General features: G+C 36.6%; 1 protein-coding gene across 1 annotated transcript in view; it reads right to left on the reverse strand.

Moving 5' to 3' along the window:
* Drgx (Dorsal root ganglia homeobox) overlaps window positions 1–21,914 on the reverse strand; it is a 203,101-nt gene that overhangs the window by 115,674 nt on the left and 65,513 nt on the right. The window contains exon 3 of the mRNA XM_074175921.1: window positions 17,397–17,590. Within this exon, the coding sequence (XP_074032022.1) occupies window positions 17,397–17,590 (194 nt within the window). The remainder of the gene's footprint in view (window positions 1–17,396; window positions 17,591–21,914) is intronic.

The raw sequence follows: 21,914 nt of genomic DNA on the forward strand, positions 1-21,914 counted from the left end.
ATAAGCAAGGGTTACAAATTTTTATTTTTCCATCTTGGAAATTCTGACTTTGTAACTCGAAAGTTCGAGATAAAAATCGAATTTTCGAGTCTAAGGTCAAAATATCGGGAAAAAAGTCGTATTTGAGTCAAAGTCGAAATTGCGAGATTAAAGTCGAAATTATAAGTTTAAAGCCGAAAATTCGAGGTTAAAATCGGAATTTTGAGATCTCGAAATGTCGAGATTAAAGTCTAAATTCCGAGATGAAAATCGTGATTTCGAATTGAAATTTAAAATCGCAAGATTAAAGTCGAAATTATGAGTTTAATTTAAAAATTCGAGGTTAAAATCGGAATTTTGAGATCAAAGTCGAAATTTCCAATCAAAAATCGAAACGTCGATATTAAAGTTCAGATTTGGAGTTGAAAGTAGCGAATTAAAAGTAGAAATATCGAGATTAAAATCTAAAATCCGAGATGAAAGACGTAATTTCGAATTAAAATTTAAAATCGCAAGATTAAAGTCGAATTTATGAGTTTAAAGCCGAAAATTAGAGGTTAAAATCGGAATTTTGAGATGAAAGTTGAAATTTCCAATTAAAAATCGAAACGTCGGGTTTAAAGTTCAGATTTCGAGTTAAAAGTCGAAATGTCGAGATAAGAGTCGAAATTCCAAGATGAAAGTTGTAATTTTCAGTTAAAATTTAAAATCGCAAGATTAAATCGAAATTATGAGTCTCAAATCGAAAATTCGAGATTAAACTAGGAATTTTGAGATTGAAATCGAAATTTCCAGTCAAAAGTTGAAATTACGAGGTTGAAGTCGAAAAACCGAGATTAAACGTGGAATTAAACCAGAATTATTCAAATTAAAGTCAAAATTTCGATTTTGAAGTCGTAATTTTGAGTGAGGGCGATGACATGTCCCCTTACAAAGACGACATCTATTGGATCTAAATAGAACTCAATCCTAGAATATCGAATGGACTCCTCGGTCAAGCTTCGAAATCGATCGCTGACGAGCTTCCTTTTCTATCTTCCACAACAGACTTAACTGCAAGTCAACTAGATGTAAAATAAAGCTCAAACACAACACATTCATGATTCAATAACAAACAGTGCTTTTTCGACACGCCATAGGCCTCATCAGTGGTGCTAGGCTGAACCACAAGGAGAGATGTCATCGCCCTTAGCTACTCAGTCCTTTTAGGGTAGTTGAGTCCAGAAATGAATTTGTCGTTAAGCCTAGTACCACCGGTAAGGAATACTTTATCGCCCTCACTGGAAATTACGACTTCAAACTTGAAATTTCGACTTTACTATGTTTTTAACTTTATTGTCGGAATTTCCAAGAAACAGTGTAAAAGATATTTGGCCCTTCTGCGCTTCCGTAGAATTGTAACCTAGGAAACATTTCGTGAATTATCGTTTTATATTCGTTTTCCATCCACAGTTTTCGTTTTACTGGACGAAACAGTTGCGAATAAAACTAAAGAGTGGGAATCGACCAACCGTGGAGCAAGACACTGGGAGTTAGTGTAAGTGACGGTAACTCGACACCGAAAATGTCCATTTCTATCGGTGCAAACAACCCCAGAGACCAGTTTTGCTATCCGGGAGGTGCTGCTTTATAATACTGCCACGCGTCCGGCCCATCTTCGTTTACGTCTCTGGAGAACTTAACATTTTTCGGCCCGGCAAATCATATTTATTTTTGAACCGGAAAACGTTCTCCTCTTTCACTAGATTTTATGGATCTGTCACTTTATATTTGATAATATTGATATTTTTCGACGTTCCCGGGTTAATTTCGCATGGGAAACGTTGAGGGTGAATTTTTGACCGTTTAGGCAAGGGTAGTTGTATTAGATAAACTGTTGGTTTGTCAATCATGCCTTGGATTGCTGGAATTCTACGAAAAATACAGAATTCACTGATTATGTTCAAATCGAAATATCCTTATGCAAAACAAGAAAATTCTAAAGATGTTATCATCACTGTCAGTTATCGATTCCGGAATATGCGGCATTTTTGCATTCAAAATTATATACAGTGTGACCAGTGAAGTCCACATCATATGGGAATTTTTTGATAATAGCTCTACTCGAAATTTTACATCAATCTCTGTTTCGATCGTGACGAAAAGTAACCTAAAAATGTAACAGTCATGTTATTAGCATTATCTGTCAAATTTTAATGGAAACATCGAAAATTTCAAAGTATCTATGAAAGTTTTTTGAGAAAGTTTGTCTAAACACAATTATCAGTTTATATGCAAAATTTAAGCTGTATAAAATGGTTTCGATTTATTTATTTTTTTGGAAATCATACCACTGTTGCTATATCTTCCGAATTTTGAAAATAGATAACGGCCACAAAATGAGACATGTCTGGAGGAAAATTGGAATGCTGTCCAAATCAAGCAATTGTCTTGGAAAAAATGCAAACTGCAAATCAATGCAAATTGAAGGTTCTCCACGGTACAGATTTAGTACGCAATAAGGGGCGGTCCTTATGGCCGGCTATGATTCATTCTGTTTGGAAGCCCATTCCCAAGAATGAGGATCCAGCCAGTCATTCTGATCTCTGAATTATCAGTTTACTCCAAGCCATGAGTAAAATTTTTGAAAAGGTGATTTATTCACAAATTGATTAATATTTCAAAACTGTTGTGTTTTCCCCGTGTGTTGACCAATAAGAGAGTAAACTGAATAATGAAACTTAACTTTATTTCACTTCAAATACAACGAACACTTCAACTAGAACTTCAACAATTATTTGATTATCTATCGCCTCACTAGATCACTTCGCGCACCGCACTGTAACGTGCACTTGACTGTGTCGATACGCTCGCAGCTAGCTTTTAAATATCCTAATCGAATGCCGTAAAAATTTTGCCGAAGTTCCGTCGGAATCGGTATAATTATTCTCGCTGATTCTAGAGTGGCAGGGAACGCGCTCTCTTAGCTACGTTACGTTTGGTTTATGGCTACAGTTACAGCCGGTATTATTTCCTTTCGGGCATGATTGGCAACAATAATAATAATCTGTTATCGCCATCGCAATGTGATTTTAGGCAGGGCTATAGTACAGGTACAGCTCGTGGCTACTGTTACACAAGATATTGTTGAGAGACTTGATAAGAGAATGATTAGTACTCTGGTTTCACTAGATTTTTCTAAAGCATTCGATACCGCCAATCATGAGCTGATTTGCATGAAATTCAAATGTCTTGATTTTGATAGTGCTGCCCTATTTCTCATCTAGTTTCATTTACTGGGAAGATCTCAAAAAGTTTTTTCACGGTCATTACTCTCTATCTCTTAATATTCTATCTGGAGTACTGTAGGGTTCCATTTTGGGACCTTTATTGTTTATCATTTATACTACTGACATCCAGAATTGTAAAATACAGGTCTATGCTGATAACACATATAGTTATAAAATATCCATTTTAAAATCGATGAGTATGCTGAGGCACAAAATCTCTTCAACATTGATCTAGATTTGATCATTTATGATGATGCATTTTGGATCGCAGAAGAACCGCAAACTTGCAGAAAACAAGTTCCATTTAGTACTAGGTCATATTATGTTGACTCCTGTCATTACAGCTAAAAAATTGAGGGTGCTGCTGATAGTTTAGTGCTAAGCCACTTCTACTACTGTGACTTCATATATGGCCCATCTTCTATGATTCAAATAAAAGAAGGATACAAAAAGTTCAAAATTCTTGTTGCCGTCTAATTTATGGAGTTCGTAAATATGATTCCATTTCTGAGCCTTTAAAAAATCCCGCTGGCTCAATATCAAAAACCGTATAATTCATCATTTGGGTTGTTTTGTTGAAAAATTTATTACTCTTCCTCATCCTCCCCCCCGAATACAAAAAACGAATTCTGACTAGATATATCTACTTAATGAATATTAAAAATAAAAACAAATTTACTATGCCACAACATTGCACTGCATGCACTGCATGCACTGCATTCAGAGATCATTTCTTTTCGGTGCTGTGTAACTATACAATTCATTGTATAAGCAATTGAAGAGATTCAGTATCAGTAAATTCAAATACAGGTATAAAAATTAGTTCTGAGCTAGACTTCGCCAATGAGTACCAAAATATCCTGTAACTTTTTTTTCATTTCTTTGCATTTTTTGGTATTTTCAGTTCAGTCGATTCACCTATTATTTTTATTATTATTATTATTATTATTATTGTAGTGAACATAAAATGAGTAGAAAAAAATTCATGTCAAACGATTTCATTGAAAAAATACAAAAACGATGCAGATAATGTACTAAACACTAAAAAAATATTCGGAAGGTCCTAGGTAGCAGTCATGACACTACTCTCCTCAGCAATTTACGGTATTGATCAGATAAAAAAATCGTTGGGCATAACGTAACTTCAGTAAATATGTAAATACTACGCCAAACGATTTTAATATATTTTATCTGATCAATTTCGTAGATTACTGAGGAGAGTGGTGTGATGACTGCTACCCAGGACCTTCCGAATTGATTTTTAGCTTTTCGTACAATAACCTACCTACTGGTAGTAGGAGAATGGATACTCCAGATACTCTCTAGTAGATCAATAAGTATTCATGTAGAAGACATCACAGTGAAAGGACTGGTCATGAGGGGATGTCCACAGGGAGGGGTCTTGTCACCCCTTCTCTGGAACATAGCTCTGGATACCCTAATTAATCACCTTAACAAAAATGGATTGTACACAATAGCATATGCAGATGAGATAGTTATCATGCAGACCGGCAAATTTGTAAACACACTGTGCGATAGAGCGCAGGATGGGCTCAAATTAATAGAAACATGGTGTAAGGAACACTCACTGTCGATCAATCCCAAGAAGACTGAGATGGTCCTTTTCTCCAGGAAAAGAAGTTTAACGGGCTTAAAACCTTCCGAAATCTTCAAAAGCAAACTAAACTTCTCTGAAGAGGTGAAATACCTTGGTACTATCCTCGACAAGAAGCTACCATGGAACTCTCATCTACAGAGTAGAGCAAAAAGAGCATACGTGGCTTATGAGCAATGTCGAAGGACAGTGGGACGCGCATGGGGTATTTCACCCCGTGTGGTCGCCTGGATCTACACTTCAATAATAAGACCTATGTTAACATATGGAGCCATTGCATAGGGACCAAAAGTTCTACAAGCAACGGCCATCCAAAAATTATATCAAATACAGCGACTGGCTTGTTTAAACATCACAGGAGCAATGAGAACAACACCAACCGCGGCAATGGAATTAATCACGGGTCTGACTCCTCTGGACCTGTACGTTGAGGAGGTTGCGTTAATGGCCATGGTACGATTGCGCACGGCTGGTGTAAACCTCGAAGTAGGAATGGGTCAATTGAGGCTGGGTCTATGGCGGGAAGCGCTTACTGCGCAACCTCTGCTGCAGGCAACAAGTGATGCAATTGAACCCAGGTTTGTGTTTAATAAACCCTACAAAATACAAATTAAGCAGAACACAGAGTCAGATGCTACAAATGCAATACGGATTTATACAGACGGCTCAAAAACCAAAGAAGGATCAGGATGTGGAGTATACTCCAGATCACTAAGCCTAAGGATTAAGTGGGGAATGGGAAAAAATACCAGCGTGATCCAAACAGAACTGGCTGGTATCTCAATCGCCACAAAAGAAATAACCAAGAAAGGAATTTCTGGCAAAAACATAACAATCTGCACTGATAGCAGACAAGCACTATTAGCCTTGAAAAGACAGCGTGTTACCTCAGAGGTAGTACTAGAGTGCCACCAAGACTTAGCCAAAGCTTCGGTAGATAATAACATTATCCTGAGGTGGGTTAAAGGGCACGACAAGAGTAAAGGTAATCGCATTGCCGACTCTTTAGCCAAGGAAGCGGCTGGACTAAGAATTTTAGGACCCAGTGGCACCCACGGCCTGATGACTTCAACAATTGCGTAACTAGTCAAATGTTACACCCATGCTCAATCCTTAAAGAGATGGGATGGAATTGAAGGATGTAATCTTACCAGGATCACCTTGGGCGACTCTGGGAAGCTGGCGCCGAAGAAATATCTGGCCAGGAAAAATCTACGGCTTACAGTAGGATTTCTGACTGACCACTGTCAGCTAAGGAAACACCTACATAATATGGGGCTAGTGGACACACCTCTACGCAGGATGTGTGAACAGGAAGATGAGACTGTCAGGCATGTCCTGTGCGAGTGCCCGGAATTATCGTCAATAAGAGAGTGTGTGTTCGGCGAGTCTTGGCCTACACCTGCCGATATAAAGGAGATGTCTCCCAGCGACCTATCCACCTTCCTGGAAAGGACAGAATGGACGTTGACCTAGAAGGACAACTCCTCGGGAGGATGCACAATGGGTCATATGTGGCCTAAGTGCATGGGCTTACACTCACCCTCCCTACTCTACAGATACCTACATGATTGTTTTTTCAATAAAACCGTTCAACTTAAAAACTGAGCAAATACGTTTGAAAATGTCACTGTTCCTGCAGAATAAAAACATCCCACCTGAATGTTAACAGATGCTTAATGTCTATGGGTCTGCAAGTACAACACTGCGTCCCTTGCCTCACTGCCTTTTATAATATTTACCAGAGTTGTAGACGAAACGTGAAAACCTGCAGACCACAGCCAATTGAACCAGAAAAAAGATTAGACAGTTATTTCTAGCTCTAAGTTTACATTCTTTGATCAGCTGTTCCACTATTTCACATCCTAGTATAAACAGATTTTATTTCCAATACCAACGACAAACATTACAAAACCACCAAAACGCCCACCAATCTCACCCGCCGAATACCTTCCAGTTATTTGGCCTGTAATTACCCGACCATATTTGCGAATAATAAGACCGTGTAATGACTTCATTGATATTTATTACCGGGAGTTCGTTTTCTGAAGGGATTAGACGATACGAGAGGGTGGTTTGTATTCGGCGGCAGGTTGACGGTTGGGTTCAGAGGGGTTGTAGCTGCTACTTGTAACATTGTGTAGCACAAAGGGTAACATCTGTTGTGGTTTGCCAAACAAACTATGATAATTGCGCCCGTTCATAATCACTTAGCCTCAGGTTGTTTTATTAAGATTTATATCGACTGGAGAAGAGTGAAATACGAGAGGGTGGAGACATTTGATGGTGGTTTATTTGCCTTGTCCTTGATCTACTTGTAATTTTTAGATTATACAAATTCAAATTGAAATAATGCAACTGCGCTGAATATAATGGATTGGAAATCTCGTTTTCATTCTCTTTGTCGCTGAAAAAGAGGGTGACGTCACGATTAGCTTCGATCTAATAGTGCTTCAAGTATGTACCTACTCCATCACCTGAAGAATATGAATTGATGGTAAAGTTCTCGCGTCTCGTTGTTGTTATTCGTTAATTATACTTGAGTTTTTCTCTCATTCGAAAATGATGAAAATTACTTTTGCTGTCGGATTAACAATCGAGGAAAACAGAGTTCGGGCTGGTCGGCTATGGTCGAATGGAAGTATACGCGGTGTTGCATGGAAATTATTCGAATCGTACTGTTTTTATAGACAACAGCTATTCTGAAAACGAGAAAATTCATTTTGGGGTACATCAAGGTTCTCTCCTTTGCCCACTTTTATTCATTGTCTATATCAATGACATATTTCATCACATGTGTCCAATCAAATGTATTTGTTATGCAGCTGATTGCTCCCTTTATGCTTCTGGCAAGAAACTTGATCACTTGGAAAAAATTTCGCATGATTTTTTAAGAAAAGATGAAACATGGTTCGTTTCTAATTGGTTGAAACTCAATGAAAACAAAACTCAGAATATTGTTTTTTCAACCAACAATACGACTGCAAACAGTTCAGAAGTTAAACTACTTGGAATTGTTATGAATGACAAATTAAAATGGTCGGCGCATATCGATCACCTGAGTAAAAAATTAAACTCTCTCTATTGAAAAACGCCGTAGAATCTGTGAGAATTTTTAGGCTCCAGAAACAAGCTTTACGAATAATATCTAAATCCAATTATAGTGACAGTTGTCGGTCCATATTTGAAAACCTGGAAATACTCACCTCACCGTGTATTTATTTCCTCAATTATTTGCTGGATATTCATAGAAATAAAGAAAAACTTGAAAAAAAAATTCATATCACAATATCACTTGATTCGACCAACTAGACGTCGTTTATTGACTTCTGAACGCAATACCTTGGACGTGAAGTTGTATAATAAATTACTATTAACGCCTAGCGTTACCGTATGGTCACAAGTGGTTAAGCTTTCTGTAAAGGGTGCTGCGGCTCTATTTTTTGGCCGCTTGGAGAGACGGCGCTGTCAGTCTCTTAAAAATAGTTCAACAATAGTTCATAACAGGTATAGACGACATTTGTACCAGACACGTGTGCGTGTAATATATTTAGGTGTTTTTGCTGTTGCGTAAAAGTGCTATGGAGCCAAACTGTGTGTAAGTATATAGATCGAGTTTCTTCAAAACTGTTTCTAACTTTATTAGCTCATGAGAAGAAATATCAAATATCTGACAGACAACTTAGAGCTCAAGTCGAAATAAAACTCCTGGACAACTCCAGAGTTGGTGGGTGCAGTTCTGATGATGTGTCGCGAAGTCTTGGATCACTTCATGCTTCACCAAAACATAAGTCTTGTTCGTCATCACAAAACAAAGTACCTTCGATAACACAACTTACTGTTGATGTAGAGGACTTTGACTGGGTCCAATGCGATTTGCAGTCAAATCACCAAATTTTTGCAACATGTGAGTTCAAGCCATATCAACATTTAATTTCTGTGGAATTATTAGAATTGTTTATCGATGACGACATTATACAAATGATGATCGAGAAAACGTCTAGATATGCCTTATTCAAAAACTGTTCCGACCCTAAAGTATCTGTAGAAGAAATGAAATGCTACATTGGCAATACTTATTATTAGTGAGTATAATGATTTACCAGGAAAAAGGTTTTAGTGGGACTCGAATAATGACATGAGAAATGAAATGGTTTACATGTCTATGCACAGGGACCAATTTTTGCAAATTTCATGTTTTATTCATTTCGCTGATAATAATAAACCAGAGCTGTCTGATGAATTGTGGAAAATGTGTCCACTAATGAACAAGATTAAGAAAAAGTTTTCAGCTTATTTTGAGCCTGAAGAGCATCTATGTTATGACGAATCTATGATTCGATATTTTGGAAAACACAGCTGCAAGCAGTTTATCCGAGGTAAACAAGTTCGTTTCGGCTGTAAAATGTGGTATATGAATATGGCTTCTGGTTACCTCATCAACTTTGAAACAACAGGGAAATAACCCCCGCCGTTCCCCTGAAAATGAATTATTATTTGATGGTGAAAATGCTAGAGGAAATAGAAAGAGTAAAAGGTTTACATAAACTCTATTTCGACAACTTATTTACAGGCGTAAAGCTCATTGAATATTTACGAGATAAAGGGTATCAAGGTACTGGAACTGTGCGTGAAAATATATCTCCTAAGGCATGCTCTCTTACAGGAAAGAAGACCTTTGAGAATAAACAGAGAGGTACTATCGAAGCTATTCATGATAAAGGAAATGGGAATTCATATGTTCGCTGGACTGATAATGAAGTTGTCCCTCTGGCATCAACATGTTTTGGAGTACAACCAATGTGATCTGTGCGCCGAGATTCAAGTGCCGAGAAAAAAGTAGTTCAAGTGCCTCGGCCATTTGTGATTGGGTGGCGTTGAAAAGTGGTGGTGGAGCATATTTACGTGGCTAATGGATGCCTGTGTGCACCTCCACAAGAAATCTGGAGGGACTCTTCCGCAACTGGAGTTTAGAAGGGAAATTGCGAAATTTTATTTGAACTCTTCCGGAGTTCCACCAAAAGGTTCTGGTAAAGTTTCCACATGTTCGAACTCAGTTTCTTCGAACAGGGTATCTGATGATATGCGTTATGATAAAAAAGATCATTTGGTTATTCGAGTTCCCCAAAACAAACAAACGGCGATGTTGTGCCGGAGAGGGCTGTTCCGCAATGGGTAGAAAAATGTGCAAAAATGCGATGTGGGTGTTTGTATTAATTGTTTTTCTATATTTCATAAGAAGTAGATGTTAGGCTAAAATAACGGTTTTTGTAGTTTAACCGCCCAGTATTACCACGGCTACGGTAATAAAAATAAAAATAAAAATTGCTGTAAATCCTTACATTGCACCCTAAAAATCTATAAATTCAATACTTTTCTACCAAAAAAAAATTAACCAGGCGTTAATGGTTAAGGAACTTCCTACCCATAAGTTCAAGATACTAATTCGAAAATATTTGATGTCACACTGCTTCTTTCTATTCGGCGGGTGAGTATTTGGAGGCCGGTGTGAGTTCTTGGGAAATTACATAGTGTCATAACAAACACATCACTACAACACATGCCATTAGGGAGCACTCTTCACCCAATTTAATTCTAAATAATTAGAAATAAGAGAATTATATTTAAAATTGTAGTTTTGATTTGAATGTGTATTTTATTTTATTTTAATTCAAATTTTATTTTATTTTATAATGCTATGCTATATTCTATATATATATATATATATATATATATATATATATATATATATATATATATATATCAAAAGGGGAAAATTCGTGGACAGAACACTCAAAAAATAGGGGCAAACCGCGGACACGTGTTTCTGGCTATTGGCCTCATCAGCGCGGTGCAGCCAATTGCAAAGATGGACAACAACTGGTTACCAAACATGAAAAACATCACATATGCACGGTGTCAACAACAGGAGCTAACTGCACCGCGCTGATGAGGCCAATAGCCAGAAACACGTGTCCGCGGTTTGCCCCTATTTTTTGAGTGTTCTGTCCACGAATTTTCCCCTTTTGATTTATATCATACACACTCGTTAATATATATATATATATATATATATATATATATATATATATATATATATATATATATATATTAATATATATTGTATTTTAGATAGCCCTGAAGAAGCTTCAAAATAAAGCGAAAATATTGTAAATAAAAACCGTTTTTTCGAAAGTTTTCACATTATTTGACTGCTGAAGCAGTCAAATATATATATATATATATATATATATATATATATATATATATATATACACACATCGGAAAAGTCTAGGGATATTTTTATAACATACTAAATATCATAAAAATAAATGCATGAGGTCGTTTAATTTCGATTAAATTGGTACACTCGACCACCCTGTAGATTTCTATGCGTTGAACAAAGCCTGCAAAAACGGTAACTAATCTTTTATCAAGTTTTTTACAAACTGTAGGTTTTCGGCTGAAATGAATAATCTGAAAGTGTCGAGTTTGTACATTCTATGCAGTTCTTGCTCAGCAATTAAACTGGCAATATTGTGCTTTAACATGGAACGCCATCACTTACCATTGGCTGAGATGAATAGAGCTGTAGGGCTTCTTCAAGGTGGCATGCGACAAAATGATGTAGCTCTTCGTTTGGGGGTCTCCCAAAGTGTTATCAGTCGATTGTGGCGGCGTTTCCATGAAACTGGCAGTCTAGCCGAACAACATCCAGGGCGAGGACGCGCTACAACTGCAGTTCAAGACCGATTTTTGGTCTTAACCGCAAGAAGACAACCGACAATCACAGCACCTGAGTTGGTTAACGTGTTGCAGCAGACGCACCAGGTAACCATTGGTCGTGATACTGTCAGAAATCGACTGCATGAAGCAGACCTCCACAACAGAAGGCCACTTAGATGTCCACCTTTGTCGAGAGGCAATCGCGGTAGAAGATTAGAGTGGTGTCAAGAACATCAAAACTGGGATGCAAATGATTGGGCCACAGTTTTGTTTACAGACGAATCCAGATTTGGATTTCATCCAGATTCTCGTCGAGTAAGACTGTGGAGACGACCTGGAAATAATGAACGTTTGAGACACGTCCAGGAAGTCCACACATAGAGAGGTGGTACAGTAATGCTATGGGGCGAAATCATGATCGGCGGCAGAACCGATCTCGTTTTTCCAAATCGCTTCCTCACAGCTCGACAATACCTCGACACCAATCTTCTACCTATCGTCCGTCCGTTTGCTGGTGCTGTTGGTGAAAACTTCCATCTAATGCACGATAATTCTCGTCCACATGCCGCACATCTAGTGACTGACTGGCTCACCAACGAAGGAGTTGATGTATTGCCATGGCCAGCACAATCACCGGACCTGAATCCCATCGAGCATGTGTGGGACATGCTTCAACGAAGAATTACTCCGCATATGGGGAACATTCACACAACGTTTCAATTGAGAGAGCTTTTAATCGCTGAATTAGCAAATGTACCCCAACAAGACATTGACAATCTCATTTTGTCGATGCACGATAGATGTAGGGCCGTAATAAACCAGCGTGTAGGTCATACTTTGTACTGATTCCAATTTTTTTTGTATTATGATTTTTTTCGGGGTGCCAAAGAAGAGCCTTATTTTTTTTTAGTTTTGCTTATATGCGCACTCAGTATTTTTGACCATTTATTAAATTTTATTGTAAGTTACATTCGTTTAATAATCACCCGTCAACTTTTTTTTCCCTAAAGCGATCTAAAAAAAAATTATTGCCATTTTTAAGAATATCCCTAGACTTTTCCGATGTGTATATATATATATATATATATATATATATATATATATATATATATATAAATTTTAGCGACTGTGAGTAGTTATGTTTTTTCTTTGGTTTCGTGGGTTCAGCAGTCAAATAATGTGAAAACTTTCGAAAAAACGAAATTAAACCAAATTGTATTTTAGATAGCCCTGAAGAAGCTTCAAAATAAAGCAAAAGCTTGACAAATATTGTAAATAAAAACTGTTTTTTCGAAAGTTTCCACATTATTTGACTGCTGAACCCACGAAACCAAAGAATATATATATATATATATATATATATATATATATATATATATATATATATATATATATATATATATATATATATATATATATATAAATATAAGTCACCAAAAGGATTTGAAGCTCTTTAACTCCTATTTAATTATATGCGAGCGCTTTCGACAGCTGCTGGTGCTGTCATTATCTAAGCTCTACTCAAGAGTTTGAGGTCTCGTACGTGAAACCATCAACCGCGACCCCTTCCTGGATTCGACGATTAATCCACTTTTACAAAAAATGGCAAACATTGAAACAACATGACATTCAAGTTTATAGAGGTGTTAAGTCCCACTCAGTCAACCGATAAATTCCAGTCAAACACCACCCCTGATGCCATAAATTCGACTACCCCCGAACGCGCGTCCAGGGTGTCCCTACACGATGTAAAACGACACGCGATTGACATGAGAAAATGTATTTGAAGGTCTTTTTATGTAGTTCCGCGTAACCGGATATTCTAATGATAATTGGAAAGGAGCCTATAAATTGAATTTTCTCCCTTGATTTTGTCTGAGGGTAATTAGATTTGTTCGGTAATTGGTAATTGGTAGGTACGTCAGAAATTTAATGCGGTTTATTAGGTTGGCGTCGGAATCAGCGTCATTATAATTCGATTAGTACTGATAACGGATCATGAATGGCTTCTGTTCGCGATAATTAACGTCCTGTAACAACGCGTCAAGGAATAATGCAGATATCAGGAAATTCATATTCAATTTTGAAAAAATAAATATTTCGAAATCGAATCTCGAAACATTTATCTCCCTTAACATACCTACACGGTAAGGTCTGGTAAATGCCTATCGAAAAACAACTTCTCGGGCTAATACGACGCTAAACATTATATTTTATTCTACAGATATTTATGTAAAATATAAAAGTGACAAAAAAAGGTAAACACCCATTAATATTGAAAATATTTCAATAATGTTTTGCATATGTATTTATGTTGGAGCCATTAAAAAGCCATTGAAATTTCAGCCGTATCGGAAGCTATTCTGACAAGTTTTTTTAACTGTTTTTTTTTGTGTGAGCATTTACCATTTCTCTAATTTCTATTCTTATTTTTACTTCAATTGTTGAAGAGTTTGTTGTAAAGTGTTTCATGTATGTTATCAGGCATGGACCCAAGAAGGTCAAGAACACAGAGCTAGGGGCACCGATCGTCGCAGGGGAACAACAGCTGAGGATCGCCGATTAAGACTTTTGTGTCTTATACTATAACAATTTTCAATAGAAGGTAACTCATATACAAATTGAACTGAGAGCTAACGGAAACAATGTTAAATGTTAGAACTAAATTCTTTCCGAGGTCATTTTTATTGTCTATGCATCGCCATTGTAAATAACTGAAAAGTAAGATGATTCCATAAAATTTGCCCCCCGTAAGAAGATAGCTTCTGCATATCGATAGGATGTACGAGCGAATAGGTGAACCAGTTCGTTAAATACTTTGAACTATCGGTAAACTGATCCACTCTTCGCAGGTCTATTATATTTGAGTCCTTAAAATGCCATAACTAGTCATTCGGTTTCTTAATTATCAAGCGTCCTCATGTGCATAGGCAGAATAAGTTCTGTTTTTTGTGAAGGTGACTTTGTTTTGTATTTATTAAATATATTTTATTATATTCATCAAATATACTGTTATATTTATCAAGTTTAAAATATAAGATAGAGTTGGCCGATACTTGTTTTTCAAAATACATTATCATAGATTTTCATCACATTCACACTTTATTGTGAGATAATTAGTTGACCTAGTCATTAAACACAGGTATAAATGTTCGTTAAACTCAGGTATAACTGTCATTAATTAGTTCCTAGAATATTATCAGTTTCTAGGTAGATAGTAATATTTCAAAAAGTATATATAAATCACAATGTATGTAGAATTCAGTTTGTAAGTGAACACGCTTGAAAAAGCTACTGTGCAGCGAAACACGTTTTGCTGATTTGTTATTCTGTTCTAGTGTAAGTCTCACAATAAAGTGGTTTTCAAAATACATCAACTTAGTTTCAACAATAGTTTTTGAGGTAAGTGAACAACTGACAAATTGCTGAATAATATGATTGATTTTTTTTATTTTCATTGTATTAAGATGGATGCCGTGGCAGGTCCAAATAATGTACGAAAAAAGCGGAAGTTTATGTCGTTAGAAGAAAAACAGATTGTCTATAGAGTGTACGAAAATTTAAAAAATACACTCTGTTCAGTGGAAAATGTAGCCGACAATTGAACGCATTGTATGTGAAAAAAAAGGGGCTGGCATTGTGCAAGCTAGAAAAGTACATTGTCGGAGTAGAGAAAAAATTGAATTGGACGAGTACCAGAAAAATTTTGTACGCTATACCATTCTTTCTTTTTTGAGAATAAAGCGCCAACCCTGGAATCCATTAGGATAAAGGTAATGGATAATAATCTCATTCCAAAAATGAGCAAAGAGAAGTTAAGGAAAATAATGAAAGAATATTTAAAATTTATATATGCCAAACGATCCGGTAAATCTGTCTTAATAGAAAGAGAAGATATAGTCTCATGGCGACGGAGATATCTTCGCTCTATTAGAGAAATCCGTTCTGCTCACAAAAAGATTTATTATCTGGACGAAACATGGGTGAATGCTGGTCACACAGTATTTAAGATCTGGCAAGATACTACTGTAACTAGTCATCGTCAAGAATTTGTGGACGGTTCATCAACAGGGTAACGCGGACCAACTGGTAAAGGGCAACGACTAATTGTCGCCCTTATAGGTAGCGAGAGTGGCATTTTATACGATAGTGCACTAATTTTTTTATCCAAAAAAACGAAGGATTATCACGAAGACATGGACGCCCAACGCTTTGAAGGATGGTTTGAATCCCTTCTTCGGTAATAGTAATGGATAACGCTTCTTATCACAGCCGATTAGTAGAACAGCTGCCAACTATGACCACCAGAAAAGCAGACATGCAAAGTTGGTTAGGACAAAAAGGAATTCCATTTTCCGAGAACATGGTTAAGGCCGAGCTTATGAGTGTTATTAAACAGCATCGTGACATATATCGCCAGCATGTGGTGGATACAATAGCTCGTGAAAACGTGACATATAAAATTTCTGATGTCCAATGTTTATAAGAACCCGCAATGGAACGGATACGGAAAGAAGATTGGGCTAATGCTGTAGCCCATGGGATCAAGGAAGAAGAAAAAATGTGGAGATTGGACGGGATGGTAGACACTGTTTTTGACCAAATAATAATAATAGATTTAAGTGTGATTGGGGATTCTTTTTCGGACGAGTCAATGGATTCTGAAACTTCATAAGCATGACATAGGTAATGACGCAACAAATTGCAATCGTGCAGATACAGAATGAATTGGGATCAACAGTGGAACCGCGTAGTCTTCAGTGGTGACTCTCGCTTTTGTTTGGGTATGCACGATGGTCGAGCTAGAGTAAGAAGGCGTCATGGTGAAAGACGAAATCCCCAGTTTCTTGTGGAGAGACATGTCCACCATACTATTGGTTTAATGGTATGGGGTGCCTTTGCATATGGTAGAGGGACATCTTTAGTCTTTATTAGAGGCAACATGTCAGCTCTTCGTTACATTCACGAAGTAGTGAAGCCTTATGTCCTTCCATACCTTGAGAACATCGAGAACCCTATATTTCAACAAGGCAACGCTAGATCACATGTGACTAGAGTAACTCTAGACTTCATGGATCAGCATGACATTAACCGCTTACTATGGCCTCCCAGATCGCCCAATCTTTCACTGATCGAACATGTGTGGAATATTCTTGGTCGCAGACTGCTGAACTTGCAACAGCCCCCACAGACTTTGGCAGCACTTAGACATGAATTGAGAGTGAGGTGGAATGAGATATCTCAACAGGATATAGACCACCTTATCAGGACAGTGACCAGACGTATCCGCGAGTGTATAAGACATCGAAGATCTGCAACACACTACTGAACTCCACTGGTTCAACGATCATCTGTCAAGTATGTAAGTATCAAGTATGTAAGATCTACACATCTTTGTATGAAGTTAATTTTTTCAAATTGATTGCTTCCTTTCTTTCTTTGTATCAAGATGGAGAAGTAAAATGCCAAAACTTTCTTTACCAAAAATTAATCTCTCCTAAAAATATACCCTTCCAATTCAAACAAGAATAACTGAATCTCACGAAAGGACTCTCAGGAACATGATCATTCGCTTTTTAGTCTCGCTACTATTCCTACAGATAAAAATTAGTGACGATATTGGAAAAATTGCTTCTTGATACGAACAGATGCCGATATCTGCCAATATCTCTCTCGAGTCATTATCAATCGTAATCCTCAACTATCTAAATGTTGTATTCGTTCCATTCACCCAAATATAACTTAATTATATTCTGGAAACACTAAATATGAAAATAAATTTAAATATTCGACAAAATCAAACTTACTTGTACTCTGGCTTCTGTCAGATTGATTTTCATGGCCAAATCTTCCCTAGTGAAAACGTCAGGATAATGAGTTTGAGCAAAAGCACTTTCCAGTTCTTCCAGTTGCTGCAAAGTAAATGTGGTCCTATTTCTTCTTTGCTTTCGCCTAACGAAAGTATCGTCGTGGATTGCCGGATGATAGGAGTAACTGGTATCTGCAAAATGTTTTGCTTTTTGAAAAAAAAAAACATCAATCGCTCACAATATAGTTCGAAAAAACATATATCAGTATTGACAAAATGGTTTAGACTTTCATTGCTTTTCGAGTTTGGAAGCCGTGGATTTTTGGAATTTCTTCCCGACGTTTCGCTGGCGCGAGTGGCTAGCTTCTTCAGAGGTTTAACCATCATGGCTTGCTATCCGATGATGTCATCGATGACATCATCGGACAGCATGATGGAAACTATGATGGTTAAACCTCTGAAGAAGATAGCCACTCGCGCCAGCGAAACGTCAGGAAGAAATTCCGAAAATTCATGGCTGTCAAACTCGAAAAGCAGTGACACTGATATATCACTATTATTTTAGGACAACTCTCAGTCACAAGTTTTGTATGACCCATATGACCCTGTCTGTTCGAAAATAACCTCAGAACCATAAGTTATTTGGCAATAAGAGAACGTTTGAGTGTTTATTCATTCAATAAAACGACATACAATATCGAGATGAAACTACCAGACCTCAAGTTTATAGATCAGCCATAGAAGGGTTCAAACAATTGCTTTTTCCAAAATTCGAACTTATGAACCAATAAATCCAAGTCATCTATGAATTCTCTATTGCTTCCCAATCTTTTCTTTGGAATATTTACTTCATTCATTCTTTCACATATGGAAGATCCACCTATTTAGGATAACAATGAAAGCTATAATTATCACATCATCCATCCTGTGTTAAATATTCTTATGCCTGCTGATCATACTTGTTGGCAAAAAAGAATATGGTGGCTGCGAAACTAGCCACAGTACGTTGCTATCAGTAAGTTTTTTCTTTTTTTCAGCCCGCAATGTGGATCTTCATTTGACCACTCATTCGAATCAAGCATCGTAGATCTATTGATTTTTTATGGGTTTCATAATAGCATTCCTCTTTAATAACAGTTCAAAAACTCTAATTGGTGCTTATTAAACCATATTTCAAAATACTTTCTTACCCAAACAAAGTTTACTGGCGACTAAATTAAAATATGTGGCAAAGAAGAACTTATGTGCCGAGAGAACATGTACACACATGTTCTCTCGGTCTATATCGAGACATCTCGAAAAGTACATCAAAGTTTTTTCAAGACTGTATGAAAAGTACTACACTTGTTGAATGAGGGAATGTGGCTCCATTCACACTTGGAAGACTGATACAAGTTTTGTTGTTGATACATTGACTTCAGTCTTTCTTTCAATGCTTACTTTCAATGGCATTTGTAAGGTGAAGGAAAGTTTCAGAGGTCCTAGGCTTGGTACTACAAAGGTCGGTTTGTATGAGCTTTTTTTCCAGAGCCTATACTGTTCAGGATCTGTTGCTTTTTTGCTTCCCGCCTATTCTCAGAGCTTTCTCTTCTATAGGGTTTGAGTAGAATAAGGTCAATAAATTGAAAGTATCTGATTCATTGATAATCTGATATGTTTTGCTCTTATTATTGATGGACTGCTTACTTTCAATGGCATTTTTGAGGTGAATATACCTCAGGAAGGTTTTAGAGCTCATAAACTTGGTATTTCTACGGTCGATCTGTATGATGTTTTTCTAGAGCCCATACTGTTCAGGATCTGCTACATGCATTCCTCCACTATAATATTGTATTGATCATGAGTTTGGATGTCTAACTCATCTGCAAAGGCCGTTACTTCATAACCCTTTTGGCCCAGAAGACATAGTGACTGGTCAATTACTAGATTTCATAACAATTTAAACAAGACATCCTGAACACAGCTTTGCTTCTAGTGGCACTACTGTGCCTTCTACAATAGTTGTGAATAACACTTTCAATTTGTATCAGTGATATTTCTCATCCTTGGTGCCTAGATAATTGACTCTAATGCGAAATTATCAATATCTATTCTGTATCAAAGTCTATTGGAGACTGTATTGGTCGCGTGCCCCTGATTTCCGTGCATTTTAAATGATTTTCTAGCTTATAATTTCATCAGTGTCATATTATCATTCCACCAAGAAACATTTCTGTTCAGTCTCTGAAGTCTGTAGGTTCACCATCTAGTCTAGATATTTGTCATAACCAACTTCAGGGAATGCTCACTTTTTCCACTATGTTTTTGTTTGCTCGTCAAGCCCTTACTAGGTTTTTCACCTCCCTCGCTGATATTTATTCCAGTCTATCGTTCAGTCTCTGAAGTCTGTAGGTTCACCATCTAGTCTAGATATTTGTCATAACCAACTTCAGGGAATGCTCACCTTTTCCACTATGTTTCTGTTTGCTCGTCAAACCCTTACAAGGTTTTTCACATCCCTCGCTGATATTTATTCTAGTCTATCGTAAGGAAGGTACATTGATTTATTGACGATTTTCGATAGTCCTATCTCAATATTCGACTTCAATCTGACGTCTTACAATAGGTAAGAGATACACCAAACTGATTTTGGTCGAAAGCTGCAGGAGATTCAATGAAGTTACTGTAATTTATAGAAGGTGGTTGAGGAAAATTTCTGGAAGATCTCAAAAAACGAAGAGGAGTAAGTAAAGCTGAGCCTCTGAAACACCATTAGAACAGGAAGAACTTAAGGTACTGCATAGAGAAAACTCTTGGCAATGAGAAATTAATCATAAAAAATATACAAACATAGACTGTCATCACACTCTGTAGATATTTCTGTCGCAGTATCGTAGTCGTCATAAGACTCTCCCCAGAAAATTAAGAATTACACGCGCCAATCAGGTCGCAGGTCAGGAACGCGCTCTTTCATGATACGATTATTTCCTAATGTACACCTCTCATTCTCTAATAAGTACGTTCGAAGGGCCTTTCATCATCTCTATTGTTCGGTGAAAAATTATCTTCCTAGAAATTACAATGCTGGTACTATCCATTTGTTGGTAGAGTTGCAAGAAGATTAAGAATTGTCAACAGTTAAACAATTAATTTTGGCTAAGGAGACGGTTTTGCTAAAATTTCCTTCGACGTTTTTAAGTCTACACTGGCTAAGAAAATTAGAATATGCGATGTCATAATGATGAGTCGATTTTTTTGGTAACAATTCAATCGAAGCTTTTTTTGCAGCCGTTTCAATATCACCAGGAACACACAATTCCTCACTATTATTTTTCATTATGCAAGACATTAAACACCAACAAGAACTTTGAATGAGACTTTAAATAAAACTCGTGAGCTGTAAACAATACTGGTTGTTGGTAACCAGGTAATTCGGCGTCACCTGACACGGCCACTTCACAGCACAGCATATCTTGTCAGTAAACTATGAAAATAGTTTACTGACAAGATATGTCAAAATGCGTTTTTATAGAAATATTTAATTTATCTATTTTATTATGAAAACAGAACAATTTAATAAAACACATTTTATGATATTTATGTTAAAAGTAAGTTTCATTTTGTTTGTGAAATTGCTCAACTCGCTACGCTCTTTTCACTTAGACATAATTGAGAAATAAAAAAAATTATGTCTTCATTGATTACTTGAATGTCAGGTAAGATATTGAATTATCCAAAAGTTAGAAACCATTTCTGAACGGCTCTATTTCAGATTTTTTTCTGTTGCCATTTTGACAAAAATTACATTAGTTTGCTTCTCACGAAGCAATGAAAAAACCTATAGTTCAATTCCATAATAGTAGGCACCAAATTCCCAGAAAAATTATTGCATTTACACGAAAATGTTGTTGAGGTTATGACTCCATATATTTTATCATATGTTGAGCAAAATTCCGTACACCATTACAAAATTTCTGAGAATTTGATAGAATTTTGGAATTATAGTATAGACATATCTAGAAAATTTTAAAAAATATTCGATTTTCATTTAGGATATTCAGTTCTTCAGAAATAACTAACCACCTCATTTTTTAAATTGAATTATTTAGTTCTTGTGTTAAGATGAAAATCTCAAAATTATAAAAGTTCAAAGGGTCTCAGAAATCTGAACCCACCGTGTGAAACAAAATACATTCAACGAATGAATTTCTTGTATTTCCATATTTCACAAAAACCTACAAGTTACCTAAAATGCATTTATGAAATCTCCAATGCATCTACATTATCAGATTGGCGAACGGAGCTAATAAAAAAACCTCTTTGAAAAGGTAGATCACAATAAATTTTCTGCTCTTCGCTAATCCTGGACTTTGTATTAAATCAATAACGAGTTGAATGTTTGATGACTTTGAAAAAGCGATGTTTGCCAGCGGTTTTAATTCGCGGAGAGCTGAGCAGATTACAAGATTAAATATACAATTTCTCTGAATTATACATGAGATTTTAATTAATATATCCTCAGCAAGGCAGTAATTGT

The sequence above is a fragment of the Leptinotarsa decemlineata genome, unplaced genomic scaffold (assembly GCF_025532065.1).
Source record: "Leptinotarsa decemlineata unplaced genomic scaffold, Ldec_3_MD MMD2_tig00001393_RagTag_RagTag, whole genome shotgun sequence".
Taxonomy (NCBI): Eukaryota; Metazoa; Arthropoda; class Insecta; order Coleoptera; family Chrysomelidae; genus Leptinotarsa; species Leptinotarsa decemlineata.